General features: G+C 33.7%; 1 protein-coding gene across 8 annotated transcripts in view; it reads left to right on the plus strand.

Annotated features, from left to right (window-relative positions):
- LOC106878598 (E3 SUMO-protein ligase PIAS2) overlaps window positions 1–21,013 on the plus strand; it is a 112,387-nt gene that overhangs the window by 78,968 nt on the left and 12,406 nt on the right. For 5 of the 8 annotated variants that reach the window (XR_001410519.2, XM_014927858.2, XM_014927874.2 and 2 more), the window contains 10 exons: window positions 8,602–8,733; window positions 10,525–10,609; window positions 16,420–16,470; window positions 16,614–16,704; window positions 16,863–16,997; window positions 17,148–17,253; window positions 17,517–17,590; window positions 18,087–18,247; window positions 18,477–18,616; window positions 19,706–19,844. Coding sequence is in view for 7 of the 8 variants with exons in the window: in XM_014927858.2 (XP_014783344.1) it covers window positions 8,602–8,733; window positions 10,525–10,609; window positions 16,420–16,470; window positions 16,614–16,704; window positions 16,863–16,997; window positions 17,148–17,253; window positions 17,517–17,590; window positions 18,087–18,247; window positions 18,477–18,616; window positions 19,706–19,844 (1,114 nt within the window). In the remaining variant the exon portion in view is untranslated. Of the gene's footprint in view, window positions 1–4,608; window positions 5,320–8,601; window positions 8,734–10,524; window positions 10,610–16,419; window positions 16,471–16,613; window positions 16,705–16,862; window positions 16,998–17,147; window positions 17,254–17,516; window positions 17,591–18,086; window positions 18,248–18,476; window positions 18,617–19,705; window positions 19,845–21,013 lie in introns of those variants that run through there. The other 3 variants (XM_014927884.2, XM_014927893.2, XM_014927898.2) reach the window with 3 other exon arrangements.

Raw genomic sequence — 21,013 nt, forward strand, 5'->3', positions numbered from 1 at the left:
ACCAATAATGTAGCCTGAGTTAATTGTTTATAAGATGGGAGGTTTTGCTGTTTATTGAAAAGTTTAGATCAATATCTTGGATCTGTGTAAGGATCTGACATAATAGTTCTACAAGAGATACAATTCCTGTGACCAAACAGCAAGTTGTTGATTGCTTTTCCATTCAATCCTTCATCTGGTACATAGGCTAGCTATTGAATGTTAAAAATTATTTGTGAATTTAAAATAGTAAACAGTGTGGTATGGGTGCTTCCTGCTACTGATAATTAATGCCTCATAATCAAGAATAAAATGTATTCAACTTATGAAAATGAATTATTAAATGAATTGCCAAAATCACTTAATTGAGGTACACTCATAGATAATTAAAACTTAACAGTATTATTTATAACATTTATCATCCCATCATTCTCTTTCTGTTAAATTTACTGTCTTAAAAATTAATAGTTAAATAAAAGATACATATTTTTAATGTATTTCAAGTACACATAATGTTTTGCATACATCACCACTGGGGTGACCTCAGTTTTTGTTGCTAATAACTATTGAGTTCAATTAGTAGTGGTGAGGAAATTTGAGGAGTGGGTGCATGATATCGCTTGCCTGGAGAATGTTCTTTAGACTTGCTCATTTACTGTGAAAGAGTGCTTTTATTTCAGTTATGCTATAAAGCTACTGTTTATTATTTCACACTATATAATTTTTCCCACTATTTCTGCACTGTTTAGATTTAGTTCACTGTCATTTAAAACATATTACATCTATTTAAAAAAAGTAAAATTATATCCAAATTTATCCTCTTAAAATATTCAGAATATTTTGTTTCAGTATTCATGTTATGCTACCATTTAGATTATTTGATTGAAATAAAAATGAGCAAAGATTTATTTGATTGGTATTCCACCAGCCTGGAAAGGCACACACACAAATGCCTGAAAATAAGAGTTGTAGGATTCTTGACAAAAAATCTGAAAAAAAAAAGAAAAAGAAAAAAAAGTTAAAATAGTTATATTTGTATTATTCCTTTATTTAATTTTATTTTCCTTCAACATCATGATTACTCATTTCCAGAAAAATTTGTACCACCATAAGTATCTGCTTGTAAGCCACGTACCACTTCAGTCACCATTATCATGATGTTTTGTGTAATTTTTTTGTGTATCACATTGATAGTCAGATGCCATCTTTTTGAATATGTCAGGTATATCCTGTCAATTTTTTTTTTTATTTTTTCATTTCTTTTTCTAGTCTAAAGAAGGAAGACAGTTTCTTTGGGGCCTTTTAAAGTTAAAGGCTTAATGAATACAGTTCAAGGCTTATAGATATTGGCAAAATGATTAGCATACAGTATAAGTAAAAAATAAAAAAAATATTGACTGATGATTGTCACAGAAATAAAGAAATTTTTAGAGGACTGACAAGTGCCATAATAATGAATATTTTCAAGAAATAGTGAGAGTGTGACTTAGTAGAGGGCTAGTAAACTGAAAGCTGCTTCTGGTGGTCAGTTTCTTTATGGAGTTGTTACTTTCTCTTTAGACACTGTTTAATATTAGTAGTTTGGTATGTCTGCACATTTTCAGGCACAGAAGCAATATTTCATAATTGTAAAGGTTTTATCTCTCAGTAAATGCTCAAGTCAAATACATTTTAGCTATGAAAAGGACCTTAGTCTCTTTAGTGTAGTTTTAGTGATAGTGACTGCAAGGATGTGGGTTATAAGATAGCAAGAACTAGATTATCAGAAGTTGAAGATTTTAATCAATGGCTATTGTGTTGGTTATTTGACAGATTTAAATACAACATGGATTAAATGAAGAAACACCACATTAAAACATCAAATATTCTTGAGCCAAGTCCACATGCTTTTAAAGTAGGAAACAGTCAATTTGCATTGTGATGTGCTGTAGTGTCAAGGATTAAAGAAAAAAAATTCTTATTCAACACTTTTATTGGAAGATGTGCCATTTTATTGAAGTTCATCCTATTCATCTCAGTGTTATTAAGTAATGATGGCTTTATTGTAGATTTTTGCCTATGAATTTAAATTCAGTCCTGCAAATAATGAAACATTTGACAACTCCAATACTTCTGAATGGTTTATGAGTTTAAATGAATAAGTTTGTATGATGCGGCAAGAAGAATCTGACATTTTGGGAATCATCATTCATCTGAGAGAAAAGAAATGTTTCAACTTCCCTATGTTTGTTTACAGCTTAGTGGTTTGGGTTACTGAATGCAGCCTTGCTCTTTCAGCCTGCAGACAGGCACATTAATGTTTTTACCAGTTGCAATTTCCATGGACTAGGACAGTTTACTAGAATTAGTCAGACCAGAATGAAGAAAACGAAAAAATTATTAGTTGTGTGTTGGATAAAGGTTTATTTTTCACTTTGTTTGCTAAAGAATATGAAAGATTATTGTTTGACCTCACTGGGAAATGTTGCTTTTGAAGTACTAGAATTATTAGATAACAAGAATATACTGCCAAGAAGAAAAGTTCAAAAGCAGTGTTGTCCTGATAAAATGGGCCTTATGAATTCTTCAGTTTAATAATTTGAAAAGTGCAAAAAAAAAAGTATTTTGGTTTATGTCCATGATGCATCTACTGAATTCAGAAGACTGAGCAGTTAAAATGTAAGAACACGTATGGAATTTACTGAGCTGTCATGGATGTGGATATAAAAGAGATTTGGCCTTAAATGGAGTGTAACATATAACCTAACCAAATTTGAGCCAATAAAAGTCACAGAGAGTACACATAGGATATTGGCATCTAAAATGTGGCTAAATGCATTATACTATTATACTCAATCATTATACTATTATACTCAATCAGTTTTGAGTCAAAAAATTTTGGGGTTCATAAAAGATCCAGATCTTGAAATATTTGCTTCCTTTCAGTATCATCAAGACATATGAACTAAATACAAAAATAATAGTTCTTTTTTCCCTTTCTTGATTATTTTATACCATTAAAAGAGTCTTAGGACAAACTGAATTTCTAGTGATGCTTCAAATTTCAGAGTGTTGCCTACCTCTAGGAGGACTTGCATTCATGACTGCAAGCAAAAAAAAAAATACATTCATTCTGCTGCTACATAAGTAGTGATCTGTATATGTGTATAACCTATATTTAAAACAATACAGTATTGTATCACTTAGGCTTAATGACTGAGGTTAAGGGTGCAAGATATTGACCTCATAGTCTTAGGTTTACTTTCTAATTTGCACCAATTCAATTTATAATGTATCCAATGAAAAAATGGATATGAAACAGTAGAGAGAACTGAAAGATTACATATTAAAATATTTAAATGACTATTTGATTCATATAATTGTATTTCACCTTGTATTTATTCATTAAAAACAAATTGTTGAAATAATCTTTAAAAGTATCAGTTCCAACCAGGATGTAAGTTGCAACTTTCTATCACTATTCACATTTGAAAACGTTAATAGCAAATGCTTCAATTCAGAGCCCAACAGCATTTTGGTCATTGCATAACTTGACATATTTTTCATGGGAGGGAGTATAAACCTTTCCTCATAGTGCATGAATTAAAACTGATTTTAAATAGTCATAGAAACTGTCATACTCTTGCATAAAAACAAGCTTTCTTTGCATAGGAATGGATTCAAATTTTAGAGTTATTTTATTATATTTTTTAGGATTATATACTTAAGCACGCATACACATCACATAGTTAATATATGAAATGCAGAAAGGTGTATGTAAGTTTTCATGCCTGGACCTTGGTTTATGTTTCCATTTAAGTTCCGCACAATCACACTCACATGTTATGTGTGTGTGTGTGTGTGTGTGTGTGTGTGTATGTTTGACTATATGCCAATCGACATCAAGTAGTTATATCATCAAAAGCATTCCAGCCGTGCCCTTTTTTTTTAAGTGGGGTTGTCCGGGCTGCTATCTAATGTATCTTCCTTTTAAATGCGTTTCATGTACTTTGAGTGAAATTTGGCTGTTACTTCAGAACGATCACTAAGCGGTTCTTTTATTAATGCGGAAACATTTTTCTGTAAACCGATACGAACAAAGATTAGTTTTATTCCTCTTCGATGACATTTTGTCTCGAGTTCTAATAATGAAATTTTATTTTCTCGTCTCTGTTCCATATGATTGTAACGATTACTTCCCCTTTTTACAACCCTTGAATGTGACATACTTTTCGTAACCATTGTTTGTCACGAGTCAGATATGTACTTTATTTATATGAACTATTTTTACTATAAGTATTTCTCATTTTACGAAAACAAATTTTAGATTAGAAAAAATATATTTATTTATACTCTTTGTATAGGTACTTTTGGTTTCACGAATAGCAATCGAATTAGGCCTCTGTCAAGGTCCAACATTTCTAACTTTACTGAATCGCTGACTCGAGTATTTGCCATATATATATATATATATATATATATATGGGTCTTTTGACTATATTTAAATTTTATTTGAGGGGAAAAGACTAAATTCGTGTTGATTATAATAAATCTATTGAACAAAGCTACAAAATTGAGCGTGGACACAGTTTAGTAGCACAAGTATTAACGAAAGTAGGATCAGATGTAGCAGTATTAACGACAGCAGTAGGAGTGGTGGTAGTAGTAGTAAAAGCAACCGGAGTAGCGGTAGTAGTAGTATTTAACAAGGAAAGGAGTAGCACTATTAACAGCAGGAGTAGCGGTTGCAGCAGTTGTGGTGGTGGTAGTAAGTTTTATCTTACGAATACAACTGTATACGGTCAAGTAAACAATTATTTTCTACTACTTGGCTCCATCACGACCACAGACCAATGAATTACCCCACTCACGGACAGGTTATGCTGGCACTGGACTTGCTACCAGAAACGCTAGGTTCTGACCTTTCTGATAACTTTGACTTCTTTTCCCCGCTGCTTTCCCTCAGAAACTAATGGATGCCACTTTCTCGGCCAACTTCGCCCATTGAGGAATGTATATTACGAATTGACGGAGTCGATGCATGCAAGTTTTAGACTAATTATAATTTACTGCTGATTGTATTTTATTTACCTGCGTATTTTGATAGAGGAAAACTTTTTTTAGTCACGTTAATTTTGGGCCTTATTTCCTATCCAAAATAATATTCTCTTGTCCTCCAGCTCGGCATACAGGAGTTGTGAGTTGTAAGGTATTTCATTGGGTGTTACCATCATGTTAGAGTAATGGCGCCTAAAAAATCAACAGTATCAAACGTTCTTCCGTTTCATGTAGTGGATAAAACGGCTTTATCACCGGGATATACGCATTGGGACCATCATGATATAATTTATACTAAAAGTGGTAAGTCATGAGGCATTTGCACCTCTCAGAATTTGTACATTTGATAACTAATGAAGCTGCATTGTTGAGTAGTAGAACTTATCTGCTTAAAATATAATAAACACAGCACATATCTCTTTTTCTCCGGTGCTTTGCGATGAACATTTCTGTTCAGTTGTGACTATCAGTCTCTCACTGGAGAATATATCTTACAAATATATAATGGGGCCTTTATGTAGGCTGCTGGCTTTTGATTAACAACAACGCTGTTAATGATTATCTCGTCGTCCAGAAACGGCCTCTTATCTAAAAATCCCTTGGTTAGAATCAACACAAATATTGCTTTATTTCTTTTTTGTTCTTTATTTATTCCTTGTTGGGAAATAAAATAATGGTAGTGTTGGCTGACGTTAAAAGAAAAGCGAACCAGGCGACTACTAAGAGATTCTTTCCTGATCATATGAAATATTTCTTAACACTGCTATTTTCTATTATGCAAGCGACTGTTTTACTTTTCTGTTTATAACTTGTGAGCAAATTATATATACCATGGTGTCTCGTTGCTTGTTGGAAAAATACTTCGTTATTAGGGGAGTTGGAATGGTAGTTTGTTTTCTTATTTTTTTTTGCTCGAAAGATATTTCTTTCTAATATAGTTTTAAATGTAATTAATTTTGTCTAGTTTAACAGAATAAGAATCCAGTTGACTGGAAAGTTATGCAAATTATTTAATCCAGTCCTGATACACGAATCGTTTCTCGTATAGAGTCAGCATTTTTAGATAATATATAATGTCATAACTGCTATAAAAACAAGATCAAGATTCATCGAAAATTAATATATTTCATTTGCCAGTATTAACTTTCTCGTCCACGACTTTATAAAGCAATGACGTATATTACTTTCGCAGACTGAATGTGTAGCTTTATGCTAAAAGAGATTTAAAATTAATGTGAAAGTCAGTAAAACTTTTGTGTTCGTGTTAGAAAATAGTAATTTCGATCTGGCGATCTTAATTTAATGGCTATTCTTGAAAACAACAGCAGCCTTTTTTTTTTTATGCAGACTATCAAAATGTCTTTTCATATGTTTGATTATTTAAACTCTCTAGGTAGGTACTCCTTTAAACTTCTGGTCGATTACCCAAGTGTTGTATTTGCCGTCAATATTGTAGTTCCCTTTCTATCTTGTCTTTTTTTTTCTCACGCAAATAAATTTATCGCCTTTGCTTATGATTCTATTAAAGAGGAAAACGACAATATTATTTCCGAAATAACCAAACTAACATTTGTTTTTTTATGATAAAGTTTCAAATCGATGTCTTGGTTTTGTATTACAATTGTCAAACATGGCCTATTAAAGAGAAAGTGTCATCCATCACTCAGCCCCACACTCGTTCACCTCTAAGATGTGGTTACTAATTATTTCAACTAACATCTCTCTTTCTCTCTCTCTCTCTCATAAAATTATTTTTAAAAAAATTCTAGTAGTTCTTGATCATAACAAGTGATTTGTTTTGCCTTGAATAACAATTTCAAAACTTCAGTTTTGTATAGATTGTATTATTTTTCAAATATTTTAAGCATAGAATAGCCTTTTTTCCCCTTTTCTTATCGCTCCCTCCGATGAAAAAAAAAATGCTATTTTGTTTGACAATGTATTATCAAATTTCTGTATTGTAACCGATTTTCAGTTTTCTTCTTTGGACTATCCAGGCTTATACTGCGAGATTGAAAAAGTGTACGAGTAGAACGAGACTTATTATGATTATTATTATCACTACTACTGCTACAATTACATTTTCATCTTTAGATAAGAAGTCATTCAAATTATAAAAGCTAATAGTTTGGGAAAAACCAGGAAAAAAAAATTCACACAGAAACTTCCATATGCAATATGCAGAATAACAAACGACTTAGGCAAATAGTGCGAGATGTAGCCACCATTGTTTTGTAGGGAATTGACATATTGGTAGCAGTGGGTTATCGCGATAGAGTGCATAAAATAGTCACATTTGTAGGTCGATTATTTTCCCACCCTTTTTAATATTTGGATTTTTCTAGTTACTCAAATGTTAGTGGGAGAAGAAGAAAAAGCAGTTATGGCGAAAGTAATTTTGAATCTTTATTTGTGGCAAATTGCATTGGCTTCTTGAAAAAAGCCAACAATATCGGAGACATGTTGTGATATTTATACTTTCTCTCCAGCTGGGAACGAAAACTAGATTATGGTTAGTTTTTCAGTGAACTGTGTTCATAATACGTATAAGCTCTCGAAAACTAGTTTCGGTTTATATAGTTATTACTTCCGCTCAGCTTTTGGAAGGAGAAAATGTGACTGTTATGTCGTTCCCTGTATGTTGGACTAACCATTAATTAAATGCATCAGCTTGCATATGAAATGGATGGATATTGAAAGGGATTTCCGAATTGATAATTACTAAGTTCAGATCCCTTGTAATATTAACAACATAAACCTTTTCTAGTAATGCCGTAGAGCGCTGGCCAAAATGTTTTTTTTATATCTAGTTACGGCCGTTTATATTCTGAGTGGGGCCAATAAAATGAGTCAGGTAAAGATCGATGTAATCCACTGCATGACCACTCCCTGGCTTTGTGCCTATATTAGAAATCAAGACATTTGTATTTTAGTCCCTCAAAGTTTGATGCTCTTGTTAGAAGAATCACCAAGGCTGTTATATAAAAAGTACTTGGATCTGACAAAATTAGCATTGAGGGCGTTTTCTCTTTATTTAGTAAATAATTCATGTGGCGCTGATTTAGATGTTGCATTTGTAAGAAAAATAGTGGGAATGCTATAAACCTAATGCCTTGTATACATACGTTCATTAACTATCACTTCCGGCTCTTGTGCATTTATTTATGTATGTTAGCCTTTTTTTTAAAATACACTGAGAGCATGCCTGTCTAAAGGGATCGTATTCAAAGTGTAAATATTATTACATGGCTGACATAATGTACTGCACAATACGCTCTGCAAAGTCTCGATAAAATTGAAAAGTAATTGAAACACTTCAGCTACCTCCTCGTTGGAAATATAGTCATGAAAGAGTAAATAGAAGAGTTTGTACAAAAGTTTGTAGATATCTGGAGAGATATAGATATAACAGGTATCCTAGATTTACTCTTTATGGAATTTAATCTTAGTTATCCTGAAAGACAAGACTCCTTTTTGCTGTTTGCTTTCCTAGAAAAAGTATATTCAATGAATTTACTTCAATTTCATTTCTTTTTGAAAAAGTAAATTGTTTCCCAATTAATTGTTTCTCATTTATTTATTCAGGTCCAATTGATTTTAGCAGTAAGCACAATCACTCAAGTCCTGTGAGTTCATTACCAGTTCATCCAGATGTGAGGTTGAAACGGCTACCGTTTTATGACATTTTAGGAGAGCTTCTGAAACCAACTAGTTTGGGTATGTATGCTAAGAAAATAAATTCCGTTTGAAATAGTGTATTTTGTTGCTAGCTAAGCAATATTAACGAAGAGTTATATCCCTTCAGATTTTTCAAAAAATTCAAATGTTTTGATTTTTACTTTGGTCATTCGATAAGTAGAAAATATTTCAGTATAAATATATAAGCTATGCCTTAATTCTGGATAATTCTTTTTTTAATTTGAAAACTCTGAATTCAGGTATACTAATGTAATCTTTGCATACGAATTCTATTAACTTAAGTTTTTGTGGGATAAATTTTAACTATAAACAATTGATAACATCGCATGTCTGTACCAGATGTTATTAAAAGAGAACTGTGCATAAGAAACGTGATAGATTTCGTTAAAAGGTAAAGTTGTGAAGTGTATACGAAGTTACTGATTAGAATTCATCATTAATAGCAACTATTTTGAGTATCTTGTAACAGATGGCTCATGAGTTTTTTAATAAGCTTCGTGCTTTGTTTCATGTGAGATATATTTGACTTTAAAGTAAATCATTATTTGTTAAACATTATGATGAAGTCTAATTTGATATGTAATGATTTGTCTTTATTTTACATTGATTTAGTTTATACCTGAATATCTTCATATTCTAATGAATCGCTGAAAAGATATGGACTGTTGTGCAAGAAAATTTTTACAGCTAAATATATAGGAAATCTGATAATGTCTAAATTTCACAAATTAGTTTTTAAACTCAGCTTGTGAAGACCTGTTGGGGAAAGCGAAATCGTGACAGCACCTGTGCCCAGCGTCGCTTTCTTGGCACTCATGCCGGTGGCACGTGTAAAGACATTCGAGCGAGATCGTTGCCAGTGCTGCTGGGTTGGCTCCTGTGCAGGTGGCACGTAAAATACACCATTTTGAGCGTGGCCATTGCCAGTACCGCCTGATTGGCCTTCTTGCCGGTGGCGTGTAAAAGCACCCACTACACTCTTGGAGTGGTTGGTGTTAGGAAGGGCATCCAGCTGTAGAAATTCTGCCAGATCAGATTGGAGCCTGGTGTAGCCATCTGGTTCACCAGTCCTCAGTCAAATCGTCCAACTCATGCTAGCATGGAAAGCGGACATGAAATGATGATGAGTTTTTTTTTTCTCCGGAAATTTACTAAAATGAATACTGCATGTATATCATGAAAGTCTAATCCACAAAAACTGATAACACTTCAGCACAGTAGGCCTACCATTAAATGAAATTAGTATATGTATTGAAATTAACTACAGGATGGTGACAAGGTGGTTGAAATTTATGAAAAAGGTTGTAAGTTTTGAATCAAGGGAAATGTATATCTGTAGGAGCAGGGCAACTGTAGATGATTGAAGAGAAACCAATTGAACAAAGAAAAAAAGTAATAACTGCAAGAAATTTTATGTACTTACCTAGATTTGTGCAAAATATTTCAATATTGTAAGTTTAAAAAGCTCCATGTAGAGTAAAATAGACATAAGAAATTCTGAGCATCAAATGTGAAAAATGATTATCAAAGAAGACTCTTGGAGGGCAGTTAAGATTTTTAGAATTACTTATTGATTACTATCCCTGCTCCCCTTAACCATCCTATTATGAAATGAGAATGGTTCTTATTTTAAGCCTGACAGATTGAGAGAAACAGAATGTCTTTTGCAAATAGGTGATATTGTAATGTGTTTGAACATAATGGATATTTGCACTTGGAGGTTTAAAGTTGAAATTTTAAATTGTCATCTTTTCATTTCTGTATTAACATTTTATTTGATGTATTTTGTTTTCCATTTGACTTTTGCAGTCCCTAAACCTACTGGTCGTTTTCAAGAAACATTCTTTATATTCCATCTCACTCCTCAACAGGCACAAGATATTGCTATGTCCAGGTAAATAATGTCTGTGTGTGTTCACTAGTTGACTATTAAATCGTTAGAATCTAAAATATTATTGGTGGCTAATTAAGTTAATATAATTTTGCTAGTTTTCTTCTATATCCTTATGTTAATCAATTCCTTGTAAGTAAGGTTAGGTGAAAAATTGTGTGTGTGGGTGTGTGAGAGAGAGGAAAAGTGCAAGGTTGAGCGACCAGGGTGTTCAACACATCATCAAAAGATTGTGTGTTCAATTCCTGGGCCAGGTGACATGTGCTCTTGAGCAAAACACTTGATTTCATTTTACTCCAGTCCATTCCACTAAATGAAATAGCCATTATGTCTACCAGGTCCACTGCAAATGAAATAGCTATCATATTCTCCCAGGTCATGGGTGAGCAGACCAAGAGAGCATCTGTCTACTCACAACTACACAGGCATGTAAAAGAAATAGCCAAAGTATGGTACATGCTTATTAGGTCAAATTTGCATGCAAGGAATTATGGTGTAATATGTCTAGTGTGCCATACAACAACTGAGGACAAAGAGAAACTAATCGGTAAAATAAGAAGTTCATCTGTATATCTATATCAAAGAACAAGCCATTCAACAAAACACTTCAGTTTCAGTGCAACCATTGTCACAAGTACAAGCTAAGATCAGACAGCCCTATCCATACTGGCTACATTTCCTACAGTGATGTAGCTCTGGCAGGTTCTAATGCGTGCCAATGATCCCCTTAGATATAGTTGTCTCATATTTTGAAATGAGATATGTTGGGGATCACATCATCACATAAGAAGTTCTGACAACTACTTTTAGGTCATGAAGGCTTTATGAGAAGGAACAGATCCTGTTGAAATCCTGAGGAAAACTCCCATTACTAAGTTTGAATAACATTTCCATAGCTCTGAGGTTATTTCAGAAGTGAGGGTGCACAGTATGGCTGTCTTTGCTCACACCTTCCAGTGATAAGGTGAATAATATGATATGGTCAGCAGATTGGTGCTTATGCAGGGCTGCCCATCACTTTTGTTTTTTTAGGGCTGCTCAAAGTTCTCATAGGGAAAGCACCAGCATGGTGAGTTTATTAAGATGCTTCTGTCAGTTAACTAAATGCCTCAGCTGGATTTTGTTTTAGTTCTGTCGATCATGAACTGCACTCTTATAAACTTGTACTTGATGGTCTCTTGTACTATGTATATTCGTGTGTGTGTATGTGTGTAACAATAATGAGCTAAGGGAAATAACTGTGGATTGTGGCAGTGTTTGAACAAAGACAAATCTAACAAGATAACTACTTGACTTATTGAAATTATCACTACTTCCAGAAAGGCTTGGTGACAGTCTCAAGAATCGAGAATTTTCCAAAATTAACATCCCATTAAAGAAAAGATATATTTTGACTTTTTGATAGCTGTGGAAATGTTTTCACCTCAATACGCAGCTGTTGCTCAACATTGTCTCCAGCAGACCGAAATATATTTAGCTGTACAAGAAATTGTAGAGTATATTTATGGTCTAAGTAATATGAATATATGTATAGTGGGTGGGTGTGTTCCTGTTCCATGCTGACATGGATTGGGCTTTGACTGGATCCCATGTGCCCAAGGCCTGCATCAAGCTCCAATGTTTGCTTTGGCATGGATTTTACAGCTGGATACCCTTTACACTGTTTTTTTCTTTTTTTGCTTGCTCCATTGACAGTGCTACAAGCCCTGGAAGGTTGGGGATCAGTTTCATGCAAGACGATGAGGTTGCAATGAGAGAAAGAGAGCTGTGCAAAGCAAGTTCCTCCAGTGATATCTCTGCATGGCTATTAATATCTTACAGGGGAAAAAATGTCAAGTTCATTTTGCAACTACATGTCCCATTGCACTCACTTTCTGCAAGTGTCCTTGGAGCCTGTGTGTGTATGAATGTGAAGATACACACACGTGTGCACACATACATATCTTCTATATTAGATACTTATGTAATACCAAACTTCAATACTGCATGGATTGAGATTTCTGTTGACAGGACACTAGTATATAGTTTTAGTTATTTAGGTTAAGTGTCTTAATTTGGGTAGTTACAGATCTGGTGTTGCTTTGGTACATTGGTTAATACGGCTGGTTTAAAGCAGATGTAGTGTTTGAACCCCATGAGCAATGTTACATTTTTATCTTGTGTATATCTTGGTCTGCCTTGACATTGCATGCTAATGTAAACAAAATATCATCATCATACAAGCAGTGTCAATTGTTTGCAGTTTTCTGTGAAGACAGGCGTGATTTTGTATTGTTTGTGTTCAAAGAACTAGGTAAATTGTCATGCTTGGAAAAAAGGTGTGGATTGGTGAGAACAAGAGCATTTGACCATAGTAAATCTGCCTTAGCAAATTTTGTCTGACCCATGCAAATAATGAAATTTGAATATTGAAGCAATGTTAATAATAGCTATAGCTCCTGTTGCCTACACTAACTTTATATTCAGAGTAATAAAACATCATTTAACTTGTAATAACTCTAACATTATCCAAAATGAATGAAATTTTGTTAGCTCTCCTTTAGCTAATATCAGATAAGGCAGGAGTTTGATTAAATTTTCAATGACTGATTGATCTGTGTTTAACCACAGTACAAAGCTTTTGTCAACTCTGTACTTTTCCATCAGGATCATAGCCTTCTTTATCATGAATTGCCCATGTTCTGTAGGATTGTGAATCCTAAATTGATGTAGATGGGCAATAGACCCATTTCAAATGTAGCCATTTAAACTACCATTTTATCGCCAAACAGCCCTCCATACTAACTCATCTGTGTTTTGTTGCACCATTCATATATTTGCCTACGATTAGAAAATTGGCAGAATTTGGTTTTGTTAAACCCATATATTGATAACAAAAACTTATTTTTTCATTCTGGTTAAATGTTTCAGTGTTATTAGCTTTTGAAATCATTGGCTTCTTTCTGGGAACTCTCCAGTCATATCTAAAATCTTTATTGTTTTTATGTAATATGTTGACAAATCCATAAAATTTGTTAACTCTCTAATAGTTGTACATCAATAATTAATAACTTCCACCACTCTGTCCTTTCTAAAACTACACACAAGATAAAAATTGGCCATTGATTAATCTGTCAATGATTTTTATGTTGCCTTATGAAAATTAAAGTTACAACTAGTCCAAAAATACAATTATATGCATGTACCTGCAAAGAAGAGAAATCATACCTAATTAGAATAACAAAATCAGTGAGCAGCTAAGAGCTGTTTATTAGGTCAGTGGATGTACTTTTTACATCTGTTTAACATCCGCTTTTACATGGCCTAGATGAGATTAGGGCTTTGAGGGTGCGATTTTATTGTTGGGTGCCTCACCTGTTGCCAATCTTCATTTGCTTTTCCTGTAAGGGATTGGTTTTATATTCTGCTACTCATTGCCAATGCAGAGCGACCAGTCTGTAATGTCAGCAAGGAATGACAATATCAGTTTCACTGCACTTGTTCTGCAAAATGTCAACATTCATATATTTGTATACATATATAGACATATGTATGATAGGAAGCTTGCTTCCCAACCACATGGTTTCAGGTTGAATACCACAGTATGACACCTTGGGCAAGTGTCTTCTACTATACCCTCAAGCTGACCAAAGCCTTGTGAGTGAATTTGGTAGTTGGAAACTGAAAGAAGTCTGTTGTATATATAATTTCATGGACTTGCAGTACATTGTGTCCTTGAACAAGTTACTTCTTGTGAAATTTCTCTAGTCTACTCAATTGAAATTGAGTGCTGGTGCAGCTGCTTGTCTCTCCATGTATCTTATTTTTGATGTTCTGCATCAGTAAAGAGAACGCTAAAAGGGTTTGTGTCTGTTCATGGCAATTTGCAAGTACTTCTTGGCTACTCAGACCTGCTTGCAAGTGACAGCTATGTTTTTCATATATGTGTATATGCATGCATTTGTGTGTGTACATATGTTTTGCCACATGCAGGTATTAAAATAATACTATACGTTATTTTTGTGTATACATTTATGTATGTGCCTGCATGTGTAAATATGTGGATATATGTATGTACATGCATATATAAATGTATATCCCCCACTGCTATCCCACCTCAGCCTATATATCACTTTCCTTCCATACATTCTTGCATCTTCTTATCCTACCACCCTTCCCATTCTTCTGTCTCTTCTATTCACCTTGTACATTAAGGGCTAACCCTGACACATTAACTCTCTCTCTCTAGATCCATCCTAATTAATCCCACCATTGTGAAGAAACCATATATCTCTTCTACAGCAAGAGGCATGTTCTTACACTGATGTGCATCACATACACACACGTGCATGCAAATAGTTTTAATTTGTCTTCCAAATCTACTCATTTGGCTTTGGTTTGCTCAGGGCTATTATAGAAAGCATTTAATTGTCTGTACAGTAGGGCTGCATAGTTTCCTCTCATAGCAGGGATACATTTTACCTATTCTTAAAACCAATGTGTAGATGTATATGTTATATACATCTTCATGCATGTAATATGTGTATAAGGCAGCGAGCTAGCAGAAACATTAGCATGCCGGACGAGATGCTTAGCAGTATTTCGCCTGTCTTTACGTTCTGAGTTCAAATTCCTCTGAGGTTGAATATGCCTTTCATCTTTTCCAGGTCAATAAATTAAGTACCAGTTGCATACTGGGGTTGATCTCATTGCTTCGGGAACGTTTTTCGGTGCTGGACACTGTTTTCCGGTGCATGTCTTCTTGTCCCAGGCATGTTCTTGCGGCCTCAGGCTCATTCTTTCAGTGCCAGGCATGTTCCTACTCCAATTTGTTTCTAGTGGTTTTCTTACAATTATCTTAAACTGTTAAGCAGTTTATCTATTGAAGCTATGTTTCTACACATATAGTAGTGAAATTCTTGTTGAAATTCTCATTTAATTATGAATAGCTTGTTTTGGGAAGGTTTGATAGTAACATAATATTAAATATGGTATCAAGAATGATATTCCCCCTTTTTCAGGTGATTAAAAAAATTTTTTTAATTCATTAGAAATGTTTAAATTATTATCGTTATCAGCGTCGCCTTACTGCCACTTGTGCCGGTGGCGCATGAAAAAAAACATTCGAGCGAGGTCATTGCCAGTGCCGCTGGACTGGCTCCTATGCAGGTGGCACATAAAAAACCGCCATTTGAGCGTGGCCGTTGCCAGTACTGCCTGACTGCCCCTTGTGCTGGTGCCACATAAAAGCACCCACTACACTCTTGGAGTGGTTCGCGTTAGGAAGGGCATCCAGCTGTAGAAACTCTGTCAGGTCAGATTGGAGCCTGGTGCAGCCATCCAGTTTGCCAGTCCTCAGTCAAGTCATCCAACCCATGTTAGCATGGAAAGCAGACGTTAAACGATGATGATTATCCACATATCTAGGGGCAGCTCTCCTCCCACCTGCATCCACATTTTGCACTAAACCAAAGATAAATGTCTACTATAACAAGGGTTTTTTTCCTTTTGAACTTGATTATCTGCAGCCTTCACTAAAACACTAGACTCATTGGGCTTTTTTTATTTTTTTTAAATCCAGCCGTCTTATCTTATTTGTCTACATTTTCCCCTACCAGTGATTTTTTACACTTAAATATGTATTTACAAATCTGTACATATATTAACATGGAAAGCAACCATAAAACTGTGGAGGTAATGTTTGTGTTTATGTATAGATATATGCATCTCTGATACAGATTACATATGTGTGTTATATATATATATAATGTGCATATTGAACAGTAAAGTATATGAATTTTTTTTAAATCTCAATTATTTTCCATTTTTTCCAGAGATTTTAGACCTGGTGCTAAATGTGAATACACAACACAAGTGCAGTTGAGGTAAGTAATGATTTTAAGGTCTTTGTTGTTCCATGTCCAAAAATATTTCAATTTTGCTTGGTTATTTATCACCTCAAATATTCAGTGTGTTTATATTTTGAGTGTTAAGTTTAGTAATGAGTGACACACTTATATTTTTATAGATTTTGCCTTTTGGAAACAAGCTGCGAACAAGATGACAACTTCCCTCCAAGTATATGTGTGAGAGTGAATGGGAAACTCGCGACATTGCCAGTAAGTGAACAATATTTATTGTGGAATTTTTTATAAAGTATTTAGATTTTGCATGTCAATGACAAATGTTTTTTTCTTGATTTTGTCTTTTATAGTGTATATTTTTTAATGGCTTTTATTTATTGGGTAATTGTAACAAAAAATTATTCCATTTTCAGAATCCAATACCAACAACTAAACCTGGTGTTGAGCCCAAACGTCCAGGACGTCCAGTTGACATCACAGCTTTATGCCGGTTGTCACCAACAGTGCCCAATCATGTTGACGTGTCATGGGCTTCAGAGTTTGGAAGGGTTTGTATTGTTGTTTATTAATAATTTTCATTTTGTAGAAAGTATTCTTGTTGCATTTATTTTGTTTCACTTCAAATTTTGAACCATAACTATGTGGTATTTTAACATGCTGATATTGAAATGTTCGGTGTCATTCCTTTTCTGTCCCAGGGTTACTGTGTTGCAGTTTACTTGGTGAAAAAGCTTACCTCTGACATTCTACTACAAAGATTAAAACAGTTTGGTAACCGCCATCCAGATCATTCCAGAGCTTTGAGTGAGTATATTTTTACTTTTGTAAATATAATTTTTAGTTAATAAATTTTTTATATTTTAAAATTAAAAGTTAAAAGTTGGAGTAACTTGAACTACATTTACAGAAATCTAATACTAATTTGGAGATTATTATGTACAATGATATTGTTAGTGGAAACTTTCTGTAAGAGCTAATAATATAATTTTAGCATAGTGGTACTATCAATGTGACGTATGAATAAATTCAACTAAAATGTTTTATCATAATTATTTCTTAAACTGTAGTTAAAGAAAAATTACAACATGATCCAGACAGTGAAATTGCAACTACTAGCCTTAGAGTATCATTGATGTGTCCAGTGAGTATTCTATATATATATATATATATATATTTTCTTTTTAATTTTCCTTGTTTATATGATTATCTTTAGATGGTTTTTCAATTGGTTCATACCCTATGGTTAACTTTCACGGCTACTGCTAAATGTTTTTTTTAAAGTTTCCCCATTTAATGAAGATTTTCTTTAAAGAATACATTGTGCATAAAACTATTAATTGATCTATCATTTAATAAAATTTGCTACATCATTATTTTAGCATCTACTTTTCTGTGCTCACATGGGTCAGACAAAATTCATTAATGCCATCAGATTTTCAATGGCTTGGGTACTTTCTGTCAGCAGCCCTCAATTGTTTCCAAGTAAGAGGATAGTTCTCCATGGACAGACACTGCATGATGGTCATGTTTGTTAACAACTATCATGCAATGTTAATGTAATCAACAAATTTGTTCTGTTTGCTTTTAAGGAATTTGTCATTAAAAGAGTTTATCAGATTTGTGTATTTATTTTACAGCTTGGAAAAATGCGTCTTCAGATTCCCTGTCGTTGCAGTACATGTACACATTTACAGTGTTTTGATGCTTTCACATTTCTTATGATGAATGAGAAAAAACCTACATGGATCTGCCCTGTCTGTGATAAATCTGCAGCATTTGATAAACTTATTATTGATGGGTAAATATATTAACAGTTTTTATATAATTCAAAGTAATTTGAAGCTAATAAATATAGTTTGTGTAAAATTTTCTTACTTTCAATCTCCCTAGATTGTTTTAGATTTGAAATAATCACAATGCTTGAGAGGTGAGCCTACATTGTTCCAATATGAGTTGAGGTTAGTGTGTTTTTCTCAGTTATGAGTTAGATGGTCAATATTATTTTAGTGATCATTTCTCTCTTTCAGATTATTTGTGGAAATTCTTCAACAGTCTGCTGGTTGTACAGAGATTCAATTTGGTGAAGATGGTTCTTGGAGTCCTTTGAAGGCTGTAAAAGAAACATTACTTATCAGCAGCCCAGTTATTAAAAGCTCATCAATACCAGGTAAAGTGAAAACGATTTGCCTTCAGTTTTGGTGGGTGGGTGGGTGGTAATTTTGACTGGATTCTTTGCTAACCACTATCCTGTTCTCAAGAGAAAGTAAAAGGCTTGTCTTTTGGTTTTGTGTGTGAATAGACAAGTCTTCACAGGTAAAGTTATTCAGTAGCCAAAGAATAAAATTGTTTACTGGGATTCTTTTTTCCTACCAACCTGTTAATCAAGAATTCAGATCATAAGGCACATAAACTCCTATATAGTCAACAGTCTCAGAGCAAGTTCAATCAATTCTATCCAGATATAAAACTTGGTCACTTGAGCTGAATTATTTATTTCTTGGAAGTGTTTAACAACTGATGTCTGAGATGAATATTGCATGTTCATCTCATTGTAGAGGTATGTGAATATCTCTGGGTATATTTTCTTAAAGCCATTATTATTTTTCTCCAAATCCAGCAGCTACAGCATTCATTTATTAGTATTTGTGGATTGGTAGTACTGATGTGTAGAGAACTGAAGATGTTTCCAGATAACTTATTGATTGGTTTCAGCCCCCACTGCATGGTATCTTGGGCAAATGTCTTCTATCATAGCTTGGATGGGGGTTATAAATAGATGGAAACTGAAATAAGCCCATCATGTGGGGTTGTTTGTGTTCCTTTGTTTCAATATCATATGGTGTTGTAAATCAGAGACATTGTCACTAGAAGAGTGTTATTCATTTCTAGTATTCTGTTAAAACATGTCTGGCCAAGGAGAACTTTTACCTTGCTTGGAAACAGGTGAGGGGTGGCTATAGGAAGGGCATCTGGCCATAGAAACTAATGCAACCATGAAAAAAGGACATTAAAATGATGGCATATTGGAAATGTGTTTGTTGCATTGACTAAAAGAAATAGAATAACATCCTACCTAAAGATCATTTTAATGACTATTTTTAGAATATAGGTATTTAACTTCTTTAGAATAGAAGGCTGAGAACGGCCCCAATGCCTTTTATACAAAATCAAAAGTATGTTCTTGAAATCTTATTTTTTTAAATTCAATTTTCTGAAGTTATTGCTTCCAAAACATATTTATATTTTATTTTAAAAGGATCACCCGAGAAAAAAGCAAGTCCACAGCAAGATGTGATTGATTTGACTATGGATTCCTCATCTGACGAGGAAGATCTCACACAGCATGTTACTCCATCACGAACTCCAAGTACATCACAAACCAGTAATTCTTCAGGGTGTGTGAGTCCATATGTTATTCCTATTGGCACGCCATCTCCTCCCTCACACTTCTGAATGCTGTCTGTGACCACACTGTACAGACTTCAACATTGCCTTGAACTGTTTAAGCTGCATGTTGTTTCGACTTGATGGCTGGACTTTGTATATACATATAGATATTCCATTTAAGCACAGAAACTTGCAATTTCTCTTTTTTGCAAAACTTAGTTTAATAGAATGATTTTTAAATTCAAGATACTTATCTTGTTAGATGTCTACATACTTGCAATTCTGGCTTATCATCACTTGGTTATTCCATACAACATGTATCTACAATTATTTTAAATTACATTACCCTCTCCTCACATTTGTATAAATTGTTTAAAAGAAAAAAGAAAAAAAGTTTATATAGACCAAATGGACAAAAAAATTACTTCCCTCTATATATAACTTATTAGATCTCTCTACCTGCACTCTTCCATTACTTTGGTCATTTTCAGTTAGTTACATTGTACGCATATATGTTGCAGAGAGAATGTATGTGTTTAAAGATATATACACTCGCATACATATTTTTGTCATTTCCCGCCCCCCACCCCCTTCACATTCATTTAATTGTAATATATTTTGACATTTGGTAAAAATTCTCCCTCCATCATTGTCCTCATCTTTTTTGTCTCTTCATCATTCCATTTTGATTTGTTTTATGGTATCAGATTTGTTTATATATCATACATCTGAGAACAAATGTAAGTTGGTTTTATTGCATTTTTGTTACTCTTGTTCAACAATTCTTGAATAACAGCAGTGAGGTCCTGATTGCCTCAAATGCGTATATTTACAGTCTCTGTAGTCTTGAAGTGGACTGGTTTGGGTAAACAGATTTTCAGATCTTTAAATCAACTAAGTATAATTAAAATATTGATGAATTTGTAAGCTATTATATTCAAATGTTTCAATTTTTTGAAATATTAAGTTGATTAGTCACCTTTATTTTACTTGCGCGTTCTCTCTTTCTCTCCTTTATTTAAATGGTTCATTTCAATAGGTTTCTCTGAATTGATATTTTTTATAACAAGCATGAAAAAAAATTTTTCGAGTGTCTTATGAAGAATGCAATTTATAAAAATAAATCATTACAGTGAATTAAGAGGACTCTATAAGATAAATTATAAAAAAATCGTAA

The sequence above is a fragment of the Octopus bimaculoides genome, chromosome 4, assembly GCF_001194135.2.
Source record: "Octopus bimaculoides isolate UCB-OBI-ISO-001 chromosome 4, ASM119413v2, whole genome shotgun sequence".
NCBI lineage: Eukaryota > Metazoa > Mollusca > Cephalopoda > Octopoda > Octopodidae > Octopus > Octopus bimaculoides.